The sequence below is a fragment of the Calidris pugnax genome, unplaced genomic scaffold, assembly GCF_001431845.1.
Source record: "Calidris pugnax isolate Ruff unplaced genomic scaffold, ASM143184v1 scaffold8, whole genome shotgun sequence".
Lineage (NCBI taxonomy): Eukaryota > Metazoa > Chordata > Aves > Charadriiformes > Scolopacidae > Calidris > Calidris pugnax.
The window spans coordinates 26,414,719-26,431,638 of record NW_015090830.1 but is presented as its reverse complement, the minus strand read 5'-3'; the positions used below and the strand labels follow the sequence as shown (position 1 = coordinate 26,431,638).

Sequence of the window (16,920 nt, the reverse complement as noted above, 5' to 3'; positions counted from 1 at the left end):
GTGCATGGCAGAGCTGATATAGCTTCTTTGATCTTACAGTGTCTGTAGCTTTACAGCTTTAGCTACAAAGAACTAATTTTTCAATTAGTCCCTCATCTCTGCAAAATGGTGTGCCATGCAGAAAGCTTCTTAGTCCTGTTTACTGGGAAACTAAAAAGAAGAGTCAGAGGAGGAGCCATACATAGCCAGGTCTACTGAATTTCTGCAGCTACCTGCCATTCTTACTTTGCCTCTTCACAGGTTTATTTCTCAGAAATGTGAAACAAAGTAGATCAAAAAAACTTGAAAGAAAAAAAAAACAGCATATGAACAGAAGGAAATAGTTTGAGGAGGAACCTACAATTGCTGTGACTCGTGTTGCACAGAGAGATAATGACTTAGTATTTAAACACTTCTTACCTGTCTGTTCCCCAAACTAACTGATAATCAATAGTGAAGGCCAGGAGAAGACATGTTTTTCAAAGTGTCTGCAGTTTTCATGGTGTTGTCCTTCTGTTATCTGGGTACACAGCCCTGCTCTTCTCTCTCATCCCGTGCACAGTGATCTTCACTCGCCACATACTTTAAAATGAATCTGTGTGTTCCATGTCATTCTTGCTTTGCTTTTCCCTTGATGATGGAGATCAGCAGAAAGCCAGGCTTTTGTGCTTCCTCTGACTTTCTCTCTGCCACCAGCTACAGCACAGAACAAGGTTTTGCTGGGTAGAATTGCAGGAAACAGCAACAGAAGCATTTTCTCTGCCTCCACCTAACCCATCCTCCCCTAGCCCCTGCCCTGAGAGAGCCTCGCAGCCTCAACTTGTTCTGTCTCACTGAAGAAGGAAGAAATGTCAAATACATTTTAAGCAGATGCTTTTCTTTATTAAGCTCAGATATATCATGTAACTTTAAAAGATGGGTGCACAGAGTTCTGATCTCACTTCAGCTCAATGTTTTCTCTTTAAAGGGTGAAAAAGGAGACAACGGAGTCACTGGTGTAAAAGGAGAAAAAGGAGAACCGAATGGAGGGTTTTTTCTGACAGGACCTCCTGGACCACCTGGAAGACCAGGATTAGTTGTAAGTCATGCAAGTTACAGCATAGGAATAGTTGTGGGTACCCATTGTTTTAATTTAGAAGGCACTAAAAAGAGACAAACATCAAGATGATGCTAAGGACTATATAAAAACTCATATGTCAGCCATTAGGAGACTACAAGAGAGTTGCATGAGACGTAAACACAGACACTTCAGTTTTGTGCACAGAATTAATTTGCTATGAAAAACTGACATAATGTTGTGCTCAGCTGTCTAATACATCAGTATGTAGATTCATGCTATTAATAGCATTTCAAATCAAAGCAGTATAAATAACTTCTGATGCTAATACTTATATCCCCAGAAAGGCCAAAATAGGCTGTATAAAGTTAGATGGAGGCTGACTTGAAAATTACTGGCCACCTAAATTATTAATCTTTTCTGTTCCAGTAATCCAAAAACATGAATGAAAAGTCTGGTGTGTACCCATCTGGATCATTCCTATAAAACTCAGCTGCTCAGTCTCTACCTAGTTGTTTTATCTACTGGCAATTGCCACCACAGCTGCTTTGGAATCAAATGTGGTTTATCCCTGGGATCTGGTAACAAATGTGTTGTGACAATAGAGTAAATTGCATTTACTCTATTGTCATGTTCTGTGCCAAGGAGCATGAATGGATGGGTGACAGCTGAGGATGAAGGGTTAGGTTAGCAAGCCCACCTTCAAAAATCCCCCTGACGCTATTCCACATGGCTGAGAACCATCTCCCTGTTTAGAAATTGTTCCACAGGAACAAGAAGGAGTTGGATGGCACAGCTGAGATCCATCAGAGACTGAGCTCTCCTAGCCCAGGGTCCAAAAACTGTCCCATGTGTGCAGACCAGTTTGAGTGCAGGGAGCTCGAGCCCTCCTCATTCAGGATGGAGACACACTGCTAAACTGGAAACAGAGAGAGTTGGAGCCTTTTTAATCTGGAAGACTGGCAGCTGGCGAGTTTAAGGGATATGAGCTGACATTTGATCACAGGAGGGAGAAGACAACATTCGTCATGAGACATACATCCTGTGTAGACACACTTTATGTTAAAGCTTTCCAACACGTACTTTCAGAAAAGCTTTTATCTTATAAGCACATCAAAGCAAGTAGTCTCAGCACAGGCAGAGGTGAGATCCGGGACTTTTGAGAGTAGTGTTGAGGGTGTTGGAGGTATCAGCTACTCAGGAATCGGTGCAAGAACCTTCAGAAAGCTTTCTGAAACTTAAATTCTGAATTTTGTTTAGTTTTGCCTTCTTGAAGAACATTACATACAGACTCATGTCTAAATAGTGGTGTGGTAGCAGGCCTTCAGAAAACGTTGCCATCAGAGATGAAGGCTCTGCAGCACTGAAACTGATACATTTAAAAAAAAAAATATTTTTTATCACTAACAGGGACCAAAAGGGGATTCAGTTGTCGGACCCAGAGGACCTCCAGGGTTACCTGGCTTACCTGGCTTACCAGGTTATGGAAAAATTGGACCACCTGGACCACCTGGGCCACCTGGACCACCAGGACCCCCAGCAATATATGGCTCAGGTGAGAGAGTATGATTTTTCTTTTCGCTGTACATACAAGTACATAAGCACGTGCCCACACCCCCCCACACACACTGCCAGCTCCTTTACATACCTATGCTTCCATCTGCCCACCTGAATCAGGTTGGTCCCCTCTGTCCTCCTGCCCCCTACCAGTTTCTCCTGGGGGGGTGAGTGTGAACAGGGAGCACAAAAGGGACAATTTCTCCACAAACAGTTTTCACTGACGAGTGCCATGGGAGAACCATTGCATGAAAAACCTTGCTGTGGCTGTGGCTGGGAGGCAGTTGTCCTGGTTTGAGCGACACACGACTAATTTTTCTTCTAACACTTGGGAAAACTGCACTTTTAGAAGACTCTAGTGTCTGAATTTGTGAAAATATTTACTTCATAGCCAGCTAGGCTCTGAGGGTTTCAAGGTCTCAGTGTTTTTGAACCCTGCCAGGTGCAGGGATGAGGAGGAGCGAGACCTGGGCACTTGACCCAAGCTGGACAATAGGATTATTTCGTACCATGAACATCACATTCAATATAAATTAGCACCTTTGCTGAAAAGTTCTCTCTCCCTTGATGGCTGTGATCCTGAGAACTCCATACCCCCATGCCAGACTCCTGAAGCTTTCCCTTCCTCCTGAAGCCATAGGGCTCACAGTGCCCAACATTTGCTGTCCCCTGCTGGGAGTGCACAGCTTCCTACTGATATCATTAGCCAAGTATAATCCTTGTGTATTTTATACTGGTATCAGGTTGTTGTGGGCTCCTCAAACCATAACAGCAGTTTACATAACAGAGACAGGTTGCCTTGAGAGCTTTGCAAAATCTATCAAATTGAGCAGTTGGCTAAATTTAGGAAGATGTTAATGTGGCCCACGATGCTCTTCTTGTGGTGAATTGAGTTAAATCCAGTTGGGGGCCAGTCACAAGTGGTGTTCCCCAGGGCTCAGTATTGGGGTCAGTTCTATTTGTCTTTATCAGAGATCTGGACAAGGGGGTCGAGTGCACCCTCATTAAGTTTGCAGAAGACACCAAGTTGGGCGGGAGTCCTCATTAAGTTTGCAGATGACACCAAGTTGGCCGGGAGTGTTGATCTGCTTGAGGGTTGGATGGCTCTACAGAGGGGTCTGGACAGGCTTGATCGATGGGCCAAGCCAAATGGTATGAGGTCCAACAACGCCAAGTGCCAGGTCCTGCGCTTGGGTCACAAGAACCTCATGCAACGCTACGAGGAGTGTCTCAATGGGAGACCTTATTGCCCTCTACAGCTACCTGAAAGGAGGTTGTAAAGAGGTGGGTGTTGGTTTCTTCTCCCGGGTAGCAAGTGATAGGACAAGACACCTGAAAGGAGGTTGTAAAGAGGTGGGTGTCAGTTTCTTCTCCGGGGTTGCAAGTGATAGGACAAGACAAATAGGCTCAAGTTGCACCAGGGGAGGTTTAGGATGGATATTAGGAAAAATTTTTTCACTGAATGGGTTGGCAAGTGTATTAGGAAAAATTTCTTCACTGAATGGGTTGGCAAGCATTGGAACAGTCTGCCCAGGAAAGTGGTTGAGTCACCATCCCTGAAGGTATTTCAAAGATGTGTTGATGTGGTGCTGAGGGACATGGTTTAGTGGTGGACTTGGTTGTGCTAGGTTAATAATTGGACTTGATATTCTTAAAGGTCTTTTCCAACCCAAATGATCCTGTGATTCTCTGATGTAAAGGCACTACCCACAGCAGAGTTTAGGTCTAGAATGAAATAGCTGGAGAACTGCTTCTAAAAACTATTTGTTACGCAAATACTGAATGGAAACAAAACTTTGGGAGGGCTGGTTACTGTGCCTTTAATGATTTTCAATTTATTGGATTTGAAAAGGAGTAAAATATGCCACAAATCAGGGGAGGAACTTTGCAAACAAGGTGGCACTGGAGCTTCAGGTGGATTCTCTCAAACTTGCATCAAAGGGAATAGGTGGCTATAAACCAAGTATCACAGTTCAAGGCATTTGTGCTTCTGACTCCTCTTGGGTCACAGGTCTGCTGGTGACAAGCCTCATATGGTTAATGTCCAGCTCTTAGACTGAGTTCTGGTGGATGAGGTCCTGGGCTCCTCTGACATTACTCGACAGGTCTGCCTGAGCAAGTGTCTCCCTCTGGGAACTGTGACCAGGATGGGAATCCATCACCGGAGCAAAGCATTCCTTAATCTCAGCTGAAGATGGTGTAGTAACAGAAAGGGAATTGTTAAGTGAACAGAGAGGCTAGAATGCAGACCTGTCCTGCCTAAAAATGAAATAGCTGGAGAACTGCTTCTAAAAACTATTTGTTACGCAAATACTGAATGGAAACAAAACTTTGGGAGGGCTGGTTACTGTGCCTTTAATGATTTTCAATTTATTGGATTTGAAAAGGAGTAAAATATGCCACAAATCAGGGGAGGAACTTTGCAAACAAGGTGGCACTGGAGCTTCAGGTGGATTCTTTCAAACTTGCTATAAACCAAGTATCACAGTTCAAGGCATTTGTGCTTCTGACTCCTCTTGGATCACAGGTCTGCTAGTGACAAGCCTCATATGGGTAATGTCCAGCTCTTAGCCTGAGTTCTGGTGGATGAGGTCCTGGGCTCCTCTGACATTACTCGACAGGTCTGCCCGAGCAAGTGACTCCCTCTGGGAACTGTGACCAGGATGGGAATCCATCACCAGAGCAAAGCATTCCTTAATCTCAGCTGAAGATGGTGTAGTAACAGAAAGGGAATTGTTAAGTGAACAGAGAGGCTAGAATGCAGACCTGTCCTGCCTAAATGTTGGGCAGGTCTAGCTAATACAGATCTCCATGTCTGAGAACTAACGACCAGTCTGTTTCCCCACAAGACCTGTGCCTCCAGTATGCCAGTTTGGGGAGCAGACCTCTCTGTCTCCAATTTGTTCTCTCCAGGTATTTCTTGAACCTGGTCAGACTGGTATGTACAGCTGTCCAGGGACGAGGTGAGACTCCCAATTTGTCATCCAGTAATTATTACAAATTGAGTGTCTATCAGAAGCGCTCATCCTCTGAAGAATATTTAAGAAAGAACAAACCCTTAATATTTTCAACGTTGGAACGTAGGCCTGTACCTGAATTAGCCCCTGATCATCATAGTATGGACAGATCCTGAGCATTCATAAAGTCCATAAAAGCCTTCAGCCCTTTTCCTGTGTAATTTCTATTAAGCACTTCTGAATATTAGCTAAGAGACCCAGACAGACAAAACAAACTATTATTAGTACTGCATCCCTATACATTTGCTTTTCGTCTCTGCCATTAGTCTTCATCATCCTCCTACGCATTTTCCTTTTTGCTTTGTAAGAAGGTTCTCTGGGCAGGACAATGATGGATGTCCATTTCACAAAATGTTATGAACACAGATGTTTGTTTATTTCCTATCTTCAAGGCACAGTTATATCTGTTAAAGTTCTTACTGTAATATGTGGCTCACGTACTGTAATATGGGGAAGGAGGAGTGGTTTATCTGCAGATAAATAGCTCTGAACACTTCTGAGAACTGAACCCCTTTTCCCTGCCATTGACACAAAGGAACTGCTCTGGAGGATCCTTGTAAATGGTTCAGAACATAAATTCTTCCGTTTGTAAAAGGTTATTTCACGGCTCCTCCGGGTTTCACAAAACCAAACATTTTTAACGTTGGAATTTATTTTATTGGTGCATAAGTGCAGCCTCCTAATTCAAGGGGTAGAGATCAGTAAAACACAAGCTCTGGAAAGCAGCAGGGCTCTCAGGGTTAGCCTTTATTGACTCTTCTATGGTTCAATCTATATTTTAAAAACCTATCTTACAATCCTTTATTCAGACTATCAAACTACTTCAGAGTAGAAAGATACAATAAAAGAGAAGACAGTCAATACTTTTTCTTCACTGAATTTATTTACGGGGATGGAGAGGAATCTGTAGCTCCGCTTTCACTGGAGATCTCTGGGATCCTGATCCCTTTGAAAACAGTGAAGGCAGAAGGTATGCTCGTTTGGCTTATCTTCTGTAATTTTCCTCCAGCCCATTTAGTTACTGTATCCAGTAAGCTGTGGATGAGTGGGCTTTGGTTATTGTGGCAAGGGCTACCAGATGTGCTCACCAAAATTTCTCCAAAGGGTGGTTTCAGAGAACATTCCTACATTCCTCCATTTCTGCTTTGCTTTTGAAGAGCAATTCTGTCCATATTTGGAGCACTTTTGGCATAGCTAAGAGCAGCTGTACACTGTGTGCAAGTGTCCAGCAAGGTAGGAACTGGGGAGTGGTTAGGAGCTGAACCTTGGCGTTCTTTGTGCATGTTTCATACTCGAGATTCACCAGCATGCTAGGTAGAACATGCTAGACTTCCCTATGCTCAGTAGTTTGACAGCTATCCACCAACTATTAGATCTCTTGCTTTCATGTCATAATAGCTCTCATGCCTTTCTGTTCCTAATCAGATTTCTTACTGAGGCCTTTGTGTTTCCTCCCAGCAGTGTAGTAGCACACTCTCCCTGACCTGTTTTCTTGCCCTCACTTTACGTCTCTCTTTTCCTCTACAGAAGGAGTTTCAACTTAAGGTTAATACAGGATCTGCCCAGATCTCAGCTACAGAGCCCTGCTGGGGCACACCATGATGCTCAGCAGGGTCTGTGTGTAGAAGCTCTTTCTTCTAAACAGATTCAAAGTTCCATTATCATGGTACACATTTGTATGGGATGCTTGCTTTCAGTCTTCCATATCATTCCTTCTTTCCTTCATTAAAAGAAATGAGTTTTTACTCCAGAGAACGGGGACTTTCAGCTCACAGTGAAGAAATTCAGTTTTGAATTAGATGCATCTAGGTATTAGATGCAATCTTAGAAGTTCACATCACTGCAGAACTCTTTTTTGCTTTGAAATACAAGCTGAGCTTACACTTGTGAATTTTTTATCTAAAGGATAAATTACTTTCAGAGCAAAAAATAGAACTCAAAGCCTATACAGGCAGGAGCTAGTTCTTCCTCTTCCATATGCACATTCTTCCTCTTCCATTAGCAACTAGTAGAAGAATATTCTGGTTAATTTAAGTGGATCTGGTTCTTCATTTGCAGAGTATCTACAACAGATTGCAACCTACTGATCTTAACCTCCCGAGTGACAGAGAAAAGACTAAGTTTCACCATTGCTTTCAAAAAAATCCTTAGAATCCTTAGTTGGCTTGAACACGGTTATTCATGACTTGACTAAATCTCCCCCTACTCCTAGACACCACCACTAGGTTGTTTCTTTATGTCACTCACCTTCTTTCTCAAAAAAGATGACCTTCAACATGTATTGTATGCTTGTTTTATTTTAGCAGCCGCAATGCCTGGGCCACCAGGACCTCCTGGAGAGCCAGGGTCACCTGCAACCAGGAACCTGGTAAGACAGCAAAAGAAGGAAGTTTGCTGTTGAAACCTTGCTTCAAATCTTTTGGTGGTCATTGGTAGCACGGAGAGAGGAGGGAAAGCTCTGGCCTGTGCTTTTATTTATTAGAATGTTTTCTGAACCTAATAATTTTTCAGCAGGGAATCCTTATAGCTGGGAAAAGTGACGAGAGGAAAAGTCTGTCCGTTGCCTTGTTAGTATTCAAACAAATGCAAATACTGATGGCACGCTGAAATAATGAAAGCTGCATATTCCATGTTGAAAGCAATGTCTCTGGAACCAGAGTGTGGCAACTCAGCAAGCTGAAATACTAGAATAACTACTGAATGCCCAGTTTCCATGAAAAAACCACTTTACATTACTGGATTAAAACCCATTAATATGGGCCATTTGGTTCTAAGAAGAAAACTGTAGATTTCCCTAACAAATCTAAAAATTGTTGTGCAGCGAATAAATATAAATGTAATCATTTCCTTTTCTTATGAATCAAATCAGAATTGTATTCTAGATATCCGTGCAGAAAAAAATGACACCCAATTTTGTTAATTTCTGAATTAAATAGTCATGGTTTCTGGGGGAAAAAAATTATTCAAGCTAGCAGAGGGGGTTTATGGAAGTTTTTCTTTTTCCACATTCTCACATTATGATAGAAAAGTGAATTTGCTGGATTTTTTTGGCAATCGTTTAAGAACACACTAATAAACAAGAAGACTTTCAGATCATTTACATCATCATATCAAATGAACTAACACAAATCTGAGTGTGAGTTTCTTAATGCCTTCCCACCACAGTGTCATGCCTCTGCTAACTGCCTTTTCTCATAAAAATTCAGGACCTGACAATGATTACAGATCAGGGGAGAAATGGATGTTCAAAGACTGGTGCCCCGAGGTAGAGGACTGTAGTTACAGGCTGGGAGCTACTGGCTTAGATAGGAGATCCAAGCCCACTTGGGTCAAAACCAACATTAAAAAACACTATGCAAATCTATAGTAGGGTCTGCGTGATTTGTAAAGCATTTGTGTGCCTTCTGATGCTGAAGAAATGAAAAAGAAATGACAACCAAGTGTCAAGAAATGACACTTTTAAGAAACTTGCCCCTGATTTTACACTAACTGCAACTATCAAACAGATTGTAGAAGCAACCCGTCTTTGAGAGGACTATGTTCTTATCTTCAGGTGACAAAGACAGAAGTAATAGCTGCACTGTCCATATCTGACAGATGTCAGTTTAAGCCTCCCGATGATCTATAAAAGATAAATTGAAAAATACTTGCTGTGTAAACTAGCAGCATCTGGAAATAACAGAAGGGATGGAAGAAAACACCATTAAAGAAAAAAAAAGATCACAAGGCCACTCAGAAAAATATAAGAGGAGTGAATGCATCTAGAATTGTGTGTGATATTTATAAGCCTTATGAAATATCTTCTGAACTCTGCCATTTTGATCTAGTATGTTAAACTATAGAGATGCAAAGATCTTCTCTCTGAGCAGAATTAACTAGTGGTGTAGTTCTACTACAGTCCACAGAATGATGATGCTGATGTGCCAAAGTAATGAGATATTTAGATTACTGAAGTTCTTTATACGAAATAATGTAAAACCGACTTTATGAGCATTTCCTGCAGAAGCAGCCTTGATATTTTATATTTTATATTTATATATTTATATTTTATGTTCAAATGAGAGTTCAATTTAACAATTTAACATAAAAAATATTTTGTGTGTCTGATGAAGTGTGTTTCGTTTTCCTGTTTGACAGGTTACGACATTCCACAACATTGAGGGTATGTTGGAAAGAGTTCATTTGGTAGCAGAAGGTACGCTAATCTATCTGAGTGAAACCAGTGAGGTTTTCATCCGAGTTCGAAATGGATGGAGAAAACTGCAGGTACTTCCGCACTACATCCTCATCCCTTCCAGCTCCCTTACTCAAAATGGAGTTGTTACAGACGTTTTTTACGGGGGTGGAGAAGTGTGGGTGCAAAGATTCCTTTTTTAAGTTCAGAAGGTCCTGGTGATATGGTTTTGTTTGCTTTTTCCTTTTGGGTTCTTTCAGCTTGGTGAGCTAATTCCTATCCCAGCCGACAGCCTTCCTCCTCCAGCTCTATCAAGCCATGTAAGTACAAAATACTGGACTGTGAAAAACTGAGTCTAAATGTGCAAAAACAGGCAATTCACTTGGCAGAAGTTGCAGGCAGATCCCTGCACAACATAATTTTCTGCTGAGACTTGTTAGTTCAAAATAAGCATCCTGCCATAACATAAGCTTGCAAATTGGTTCATGCTGACCAGTCACAGAATCACAGAATGACAGAATCACAGAATGATATGGGGTTGGAAGGGACCTCTGGAGATCATCTCGTCCAACCCCCCTGCCAAAGCAGGGCCACCCAGAGCAGGTTGCACAGGAACGTGTCCAGGTGGGTTAGGAATGTCTCCAGAGAAGGAGACTCTACCACCTCCCTGGGCAGCCTGTTCCAGGGCTCTGCCACCCTCAAAGTGAAGAAGTTCCTCCTCCTCATGTTTATATGGAACTTCTTATGTTCAAGTTTGTGCCCGTTACCTTTTGTCCTGTCACTGGGCACCACTGAAAAAGACTGACCCCACCCGCCTGACACCCACCCTTTAAGTATTTATAGGTGTTGATCAGATCTCCCTTCAGTCTTCTCTTCCCCAGACTAAAAAGACCCAAGTCCCTCAGCCTTTAAGTCCCTCAGTTGTCTGTTTCCATTATCTTGTGAGACTCTAAACACTACAGAGACAAAGCAGCATCTACAAAAAATAGGACAAAGCAGGCTGCCTACAAAAAAAAAAAAACAAACCCCAAACAGAATAGTATTCTGTTTCGTAACACTGAAGTCAGTCGTATCAAGCCCTGGTCCCTTTCAAAGAAACTCAGGAAAGTGTTTCTGAATAGCAGGATTTTTTTAAGAGATTATAGTCCTGTATTCAGGCTACACCATCATCACCTGCATGTAGCTCACCCCGCGGTGTGCTGAGGGTCTACTCTAAAGCCTCAATTGTTAGTTTTTACCTGACCCCATTCTGCAAGTTATTGTACCAACCTGCATGAGAACATACTGTCTGTCCAAAGAAATTGCAGGAGGATGACAACCAAGAAGTGAGGAAAGGGGATAGAGAACGGTCTCATTGATGACAGGTTAATTGATGTGATTGCTGAGATAATGAAAGGACAAGAGAATGCTAGGAAGGAGCAGTGGGAAGGAAGATGGCTGGAAATAAATAAAGAAAAAGTTAGAGTGAGTCAGAGCATTTAGCACGCTGGGAAGATGTCTAGGCCTCCTGTTATAAGAAATTGTCTGTAGCCTCCAGCTGACATCCCGTGAGTTTCCCAACTGGTCCGGTCAGTGGCTTGTTACTCATACTTACCATAAGTAGAGGAGAAAACTTTGCTGTTCCTGAAACAGATCTGAAGATCGTCGACCTTCTGGTCTCTGCGTGTCAGTCGCTTAGGAAGGGGAATTACTGGGGCCTTGAGAAATATTCCCACCCGCTACATTTTCTCTTTCCACATCCTCCTTATCCTTTCAGTTTCAATTTTTCTGGACTGGTGTCTTCTGCTCCTGCCAAGAGCAGAAGCACTGTGGACTAGGTATTCTCAGGTCTAGCAAAGCAGCTCTGGCTGGGACAGCTTTCCAACACATACTTACGTGACACACCGAATCAATGGGAGTTGGACTAGATGATCTCTATGGTCCCTTCCAACTCTAAAAATTCAGTGAAAATTCAGTGAAATGATATGTAGGTGGAGTATTCTGGCTTTGGTATTATTTATTTTTCAGAGACAAGACCATTTCAGATTCTCCATTGTTCTATGTTTGCTTTATTTAGAGAATTATTGGGAGTCTAAAATTCTGATCTGCGTAATGTGTTTAACGTATCTCTTTGCATGTGTTAAATCAACAGGGTTTTCAGTCTCTTCCAGCACTGAGTCCAGTATCAAATATGAACAATAGAAAACCAGCAGTAAGTATGACATCTGCATGGCAACTGCATAGCTGTGGTTTGAAGCGTGACAGTTTGCATCTTGAGGGAGATTTGTGATAATTCCTCTTCAAATTCACAGTTTTTACTTTAGAAATTTACAAATACACTTCTTTAACTGGTTTAGACATCTCCAAGACAATTTTAAATTGTTTCCTCCAGATCTGTTTTCATGATCCTATCCCCTTTCTCATTCAAAGAAAAGAAAAAAAAATCCTGATTCTGAGTTAGGAATACCTCTTCACTCAATGATTGTACTTACAACACACAGTAGTTTTTAAGTTAACCATAGTGTTACAATTATATCATTAAAATAGTCACTAGAATATTTTCTGTCTTTGTGGTGCTGCATGTTTTCGATAGACACTTTAGAATCTAAGCCTTTATTTAAAATACTTAAAAATATTTAGACAAAGAAAGAACGGTAACTGAGTTATATCTAAACCCTCCCCGCCTCCCCCCAAAAAGAAAAACCTAAAAAAACCAAAAAATATGGATTAGTTCTTGCATCTGTACTGTTTTACTTAAGCATGCTGCTTCTTGTGTTAGATAAGAGTGCATTGTTAAGTGTTGTGTGCTCACTTCTTACTCACTCTTCCATGCTTCTAGGATTTGGGATTTTATTTCTGTGGTAACTCCAAGGCTTCTGCTTAAAAACATTAGCTGCTTTTAAAAGGATTTTATTTTTTAGGAGTATATAACCTTCATGGTTTCCTTAATGTTCAAAGCTAAATAGGTATTTCTGCTGTGGGTCTCATAGCTTTAAGGAGTGTAATGTTATGGCAGCAAATAACTTTCATACCTGGTATGGAAGGTACTAGCTCTTGTGCTGGCAGGAGGAGGGAGGGTCTAGTTTGTGTCAAATATATGTCAAATATTAAAAATATTTAAAAAATAATGCCTTTTCTTCTTATTTTCTCCAGCTGCATCTGGTGGCTTTAAACTCACCGTTTTCTGGTGACGTGCGAGCAGATTTTCAGTGTTTTCAACAGGCCCAACTGGCGGGTTTGACATCTACCTACAGAGCCTTCCTCTCATCACATTTGCAAGATCTGGCCACGGTCGTCAGAAAAACAGACCGATACCATTTACCAGTAGTCAATCTTAAGGTAAAAAAATGAGTACTTAGTACTTGCTGTATTAGGATAGGCTGTAGATGCCCAAAAAAAGATTCAGATTAGATCTCAGGAAGAAATTTTTTACTGAGGGTGGTGAGACACTGGAACAGGTTGCCCAGAGAAGCTGTGGCTGCCCCATCCCTGGAGGGGTTCAAGGCCAGGCTGGATGGGGCTTGGAGCAACCTGGTCTGGTGGGAGGTGTCCCTGCCCAGGGCAGGGGGTTGGAACTCGATGATCTTTGAGGTTCTTTCCAACCCCAACCATTCTATGATTCTAAAATCTTGAAAAATGCCAGAGCAGAAAGTTTCAACCCAAACTGCATTTTATAAAGGAGCACCTTTGCTTATATTCTGGAGTCAGGTTCAAGAAACGAACTTGTAGCTATAAAATAGAAAGTTACAGACTGCCTCACACTCCCTTTCCATTTTCAAGGGTTGCTTTTTTATTCCATACCCTAAGGCTAATGGTAGAAATAAATCTGTGAGAATAGCCTGCTTGGAGCAGGCTGCTGGCAAAGCAGCAGTGTGATGTTGGGCTTTCTGGATATTTTTTGTGTCAGCAGGGAAAGTTTTCATTTCTCAAAGACAGCTAATAGGTTCTACCTTCTAGTAGGATCACAGAGTACGCGGGAGGCTAAAATACCTGTTTTCCTCATTTCTAAAGATAAAGGCAAATTCCGTGCTTAGGAGCGATGCTGGATTTACCCCAGTGAAGCTGAGAGGCGAGTCTAGAGCTGTGAGTCATTTCTGTGGTCTCACGTAAACAGATACACTGTAAAACTGAGGAAAACAAACCCTGTCTCTGTGGCGTTGGCTGGCGCCCAGAACCGACGGCCAAAGAAACCTACAGGAATAACACGTGGTGCTTGGAACGCGCAGAAACGGATGCTGCGCTGAAGTGCATGCAAATCCAGAGCCTTGGAGACAAACTTGGAAAGACAATATTGTTTCAGCTTGGGCTGGAAAAACTCGAGAGCAGTTGGAGGGGTCGCCTGATGCTTTTTGACTTGAATATTTTCAATTTTGACTTGAATATTTGCAACGCTTTTCACAAAACGGTGACCTCAGCAGAAGTTCCAATACAAATTATCTCTCTGTTTTCTCTATAGCTACAGTAGTTCTAAAGTAGTAGTTCTAAAAGCAATTTTTCCAACAGCTTCCTTAGACAGTTAGGAGGAAAAGGGCAGTGGAAGTGGACATGATCAAGCTGAATCTTTGGAGTGACAAGAGAATGGAGATGCAACTGTGAGGCAAAGGCATGGATCAGAGAGCTCTTAGCACAGAGATGATAGATGAGACAAGTTTGTTCAGGGCATTCATGCAGAAACTGATGTGAAAGTTGGGATCTTAAGTGTTCTCAAATGCAGATAAGATTTCGGATGCGTAGATAAGTCTACACAAGTCAAGTATAACGTGGATTTTGGATTTGTTTTGTTTGTAAAAAATTTGTGGATTTGTTTTTGTTTGACGTTTTGACAGGGAGAAACACTTTTCAATAACTGGGAATCCATATTTAATGGAAATGGTGGACAATTCAACACTCATGTTCCAATATACTCCTTTGATGGGAGGAACGTCATGACTGACCCATTTTGGTGAGTTTACATTACCCTTTATAAGTTTTACATGACATTTACCAGATTGTAGAAGTAGCAATATCTTGGCCTACTAAAAATATGATAAAAATTTCTCCCTTATTCCATCTTTCTTTTCCATTTCTGATAACATGTGAATGGGTTATCAGGTTCTGTGCTCCTTTTCTTCCTCTCCTTTCTTTGTTCATCTTTCCCTACCCGCTGTTTGCTTCAAGCTTCAAGCAGAAATACAGGTCACCATACCTATAGGTGTGCAGCTGAATAAAGCAAAAAAAAAGAAAAAAAAGATACTTTTTCAGGAAATAACTTCTTAATGTTACCTTTCAGGCCTCAAAAAGTAATATGGCATGGTTCAACTGCAAATGGGATCCGACTGGTTAGCAACTACTGTGAAGCCTGGCACACAGCTGCCATGGGAGCTATGGGACAAGCGTCACCGCTGAAGACGGGGAAGCTTCTTGATCAGCAAGTGTTTAGCTGTAGTAATAAGTTTATTGTTCTCTGCATTGAAAACAGTTTTGTATCTGATCCCCAAGGAAAATAATTCACCCGCTGCACAGAGGAATACTCCGTTTTTGTAACAGGAACAGCTGACACTGAAATTTCATTCGTAACGTTGTAAATATTTTATTTTTTCGTAATTGCACATTTCAGGAAAAAAACAGCCAAGGAAAACATACCTCAACGCGAATCACCTTCCAGTCAGGTGGAACATCCAGCGCACGTGGGGCTGACTTCAAGCCCTTCCTTTCTCTTGAACCCCACGTGGTTCAAAGTTTGCCAACAGTTAACTCACAGCCCCTTGTTCTTTCTGGCTGAGCTTAAGATCGCGTAAGGGCACGAGTCGAGCGTGGTCTGCGAGGAAAAACCTGCAGCAGTAGAAAATCTCATGTGCAGTGCAGCTCAGCAAGGCTGCTGCTTCTTCACAGCTGAGAAGCTGCACGCTCTATGCTCTTCTTTTCACTTGCATAGGTTCTGAATACCCAAGGCACTATTCATATATATATATATGTATATATACATACTGGCCCCGAGCAAATAATGGGAGGCTGTTACATCTTACAGGGGCTGGAATTTTCAAAAAGGCTTTAAGAACAAAGGTGCTCACCTCCTTTGAGTTTCAGTGAAGCTGAGTACCTAACTCCTGTAAGGCTCTAAGTATGGATCCTGTGAGTACGGATCGCAGCCTGGTGCTTACACATCAATTTAGCAGCTTCCACATCTTACTTCAGCTTTTTTCTTTGCAGATTCTAGGCGTAGGGCTTTACGCAGGAGGAGTGAATTTCACCTAGGCAAAATCTGGTCCTTATTTTGGTGCTATTGTTACCAGGAAACCTGAAGCAATGTTAATAGAAAACATCCTGTTTTACTGGTAGAACTGTGCAAAGTAAATGCAGACAAACCAACCATCTGACCTTTATTTATTTCCTTGCGTATTAGAGGAAGTCATTTCCTGTCGTGGCAGGCTGCTGAATAAAAGATGTCTGTCATGGCTTCTCTAAAATAGGTTCTAGCCGTTGTTATCCCACTAAGTTATATGTAAAGTGATTTTTTTTGTGAATTTATCCTTCTGGCATTCACATAATTAAAGAAGTGTTAATATAAAATAACAGCAGCAATGATAGGAATGATCAGTAAATGCTAATACTCTTTGCAAACGGTATCACCGTAATATCTGAAGCCTTTGCCTATATATTTGTCTACTGCATACTTTAAACAACATATTTACTTGTATTTTATCAAGCAGTAACTATGGAGGTCAAGCAGCACATTATCATCTTTTAAGATTTAATCTAGAGTCTGTGTTGGAAATACATGTTTGCTAACAAATAATAGATAGCAACCTTCAAAAGACAAAAGCGAATCACACTTAGTATACAAAACTGATATAATTATGTAACATAATATTGTGAAATTCAGCTTTATTTTTCCAGTTTACTGTACAAGCTTATTTCCCAGGGTCATCTGAATCATATCTTCTTTTTTTTTTTTCTTGGACAAGTCATGACTCCATTATTGCAACACGGTCATGAGGCAAAACCGGTTTATATTACATGTAAAATGTATGCATAACTGTTCACTGTACTCATTTATAGTCCATTGCCCTAAAATGCTGAGTGCTCTTGTGAAATGCCAAATTCCTTCAGTTCACACAGTTGGAAGAGCTTGAGATGTACGGCAGGGTTTCACTCTGAGTCACAGAAGGTTCAAGGGG

At 41.5% G+C, this 16,920-nt stretch overlaps 1 protein-coding gene across 1 annotated transcript in view; it reads left to right on the top strand.

Annotated features, from left to right (window-relative positions):
• The window catches only part of LOC106887338 (collagen alpha-1(XV) chain-like), a gene marked incomplete at its 5' end in the record, with an annotated part of 37,805 nt that extends 20,945 nt beyond the window's left edge, over window positions 1-16,860 (top strand). The window contains 9 exons of the mRNA XM_014940795.1: window positions 947-1,057; window positions 2,447-2,591; window positions 7,914-7,978; window positions 9,748-9,876; window positions 10,045-10,104; window positions 11,916-11,975; window positions 12,917-13,102; window positions 14,590-14,705; window positions 15,033-16,860. Coding sequence (XP_014796281.1) covers window positions 947-1,057; window positions 2,447-2,591; window positions 7,914-7,978; window positions 9,748-9,876; window positions 10,045-10,104; window positions 11,916-11,975; window positions 12,917-13,102; window positions 14,590-14,705; window positions 15,033-15,249 — 1,089 coding nt within the window. The remainder of the gene's footprint in view (window positions 1-946; window positions 1,058-2,446; window positions 2,592-7,913; window positions 7,979-9,747; window positions 9,877-10,044; window positions 10,105-11,915; window positions 11,976-12,916; window positions 13,103-14,589; window positions 14,706-15,032) is intronic.
• Between the last annotated feature and the right edge of the window lie 60 nt (window positions 16,861-16,920).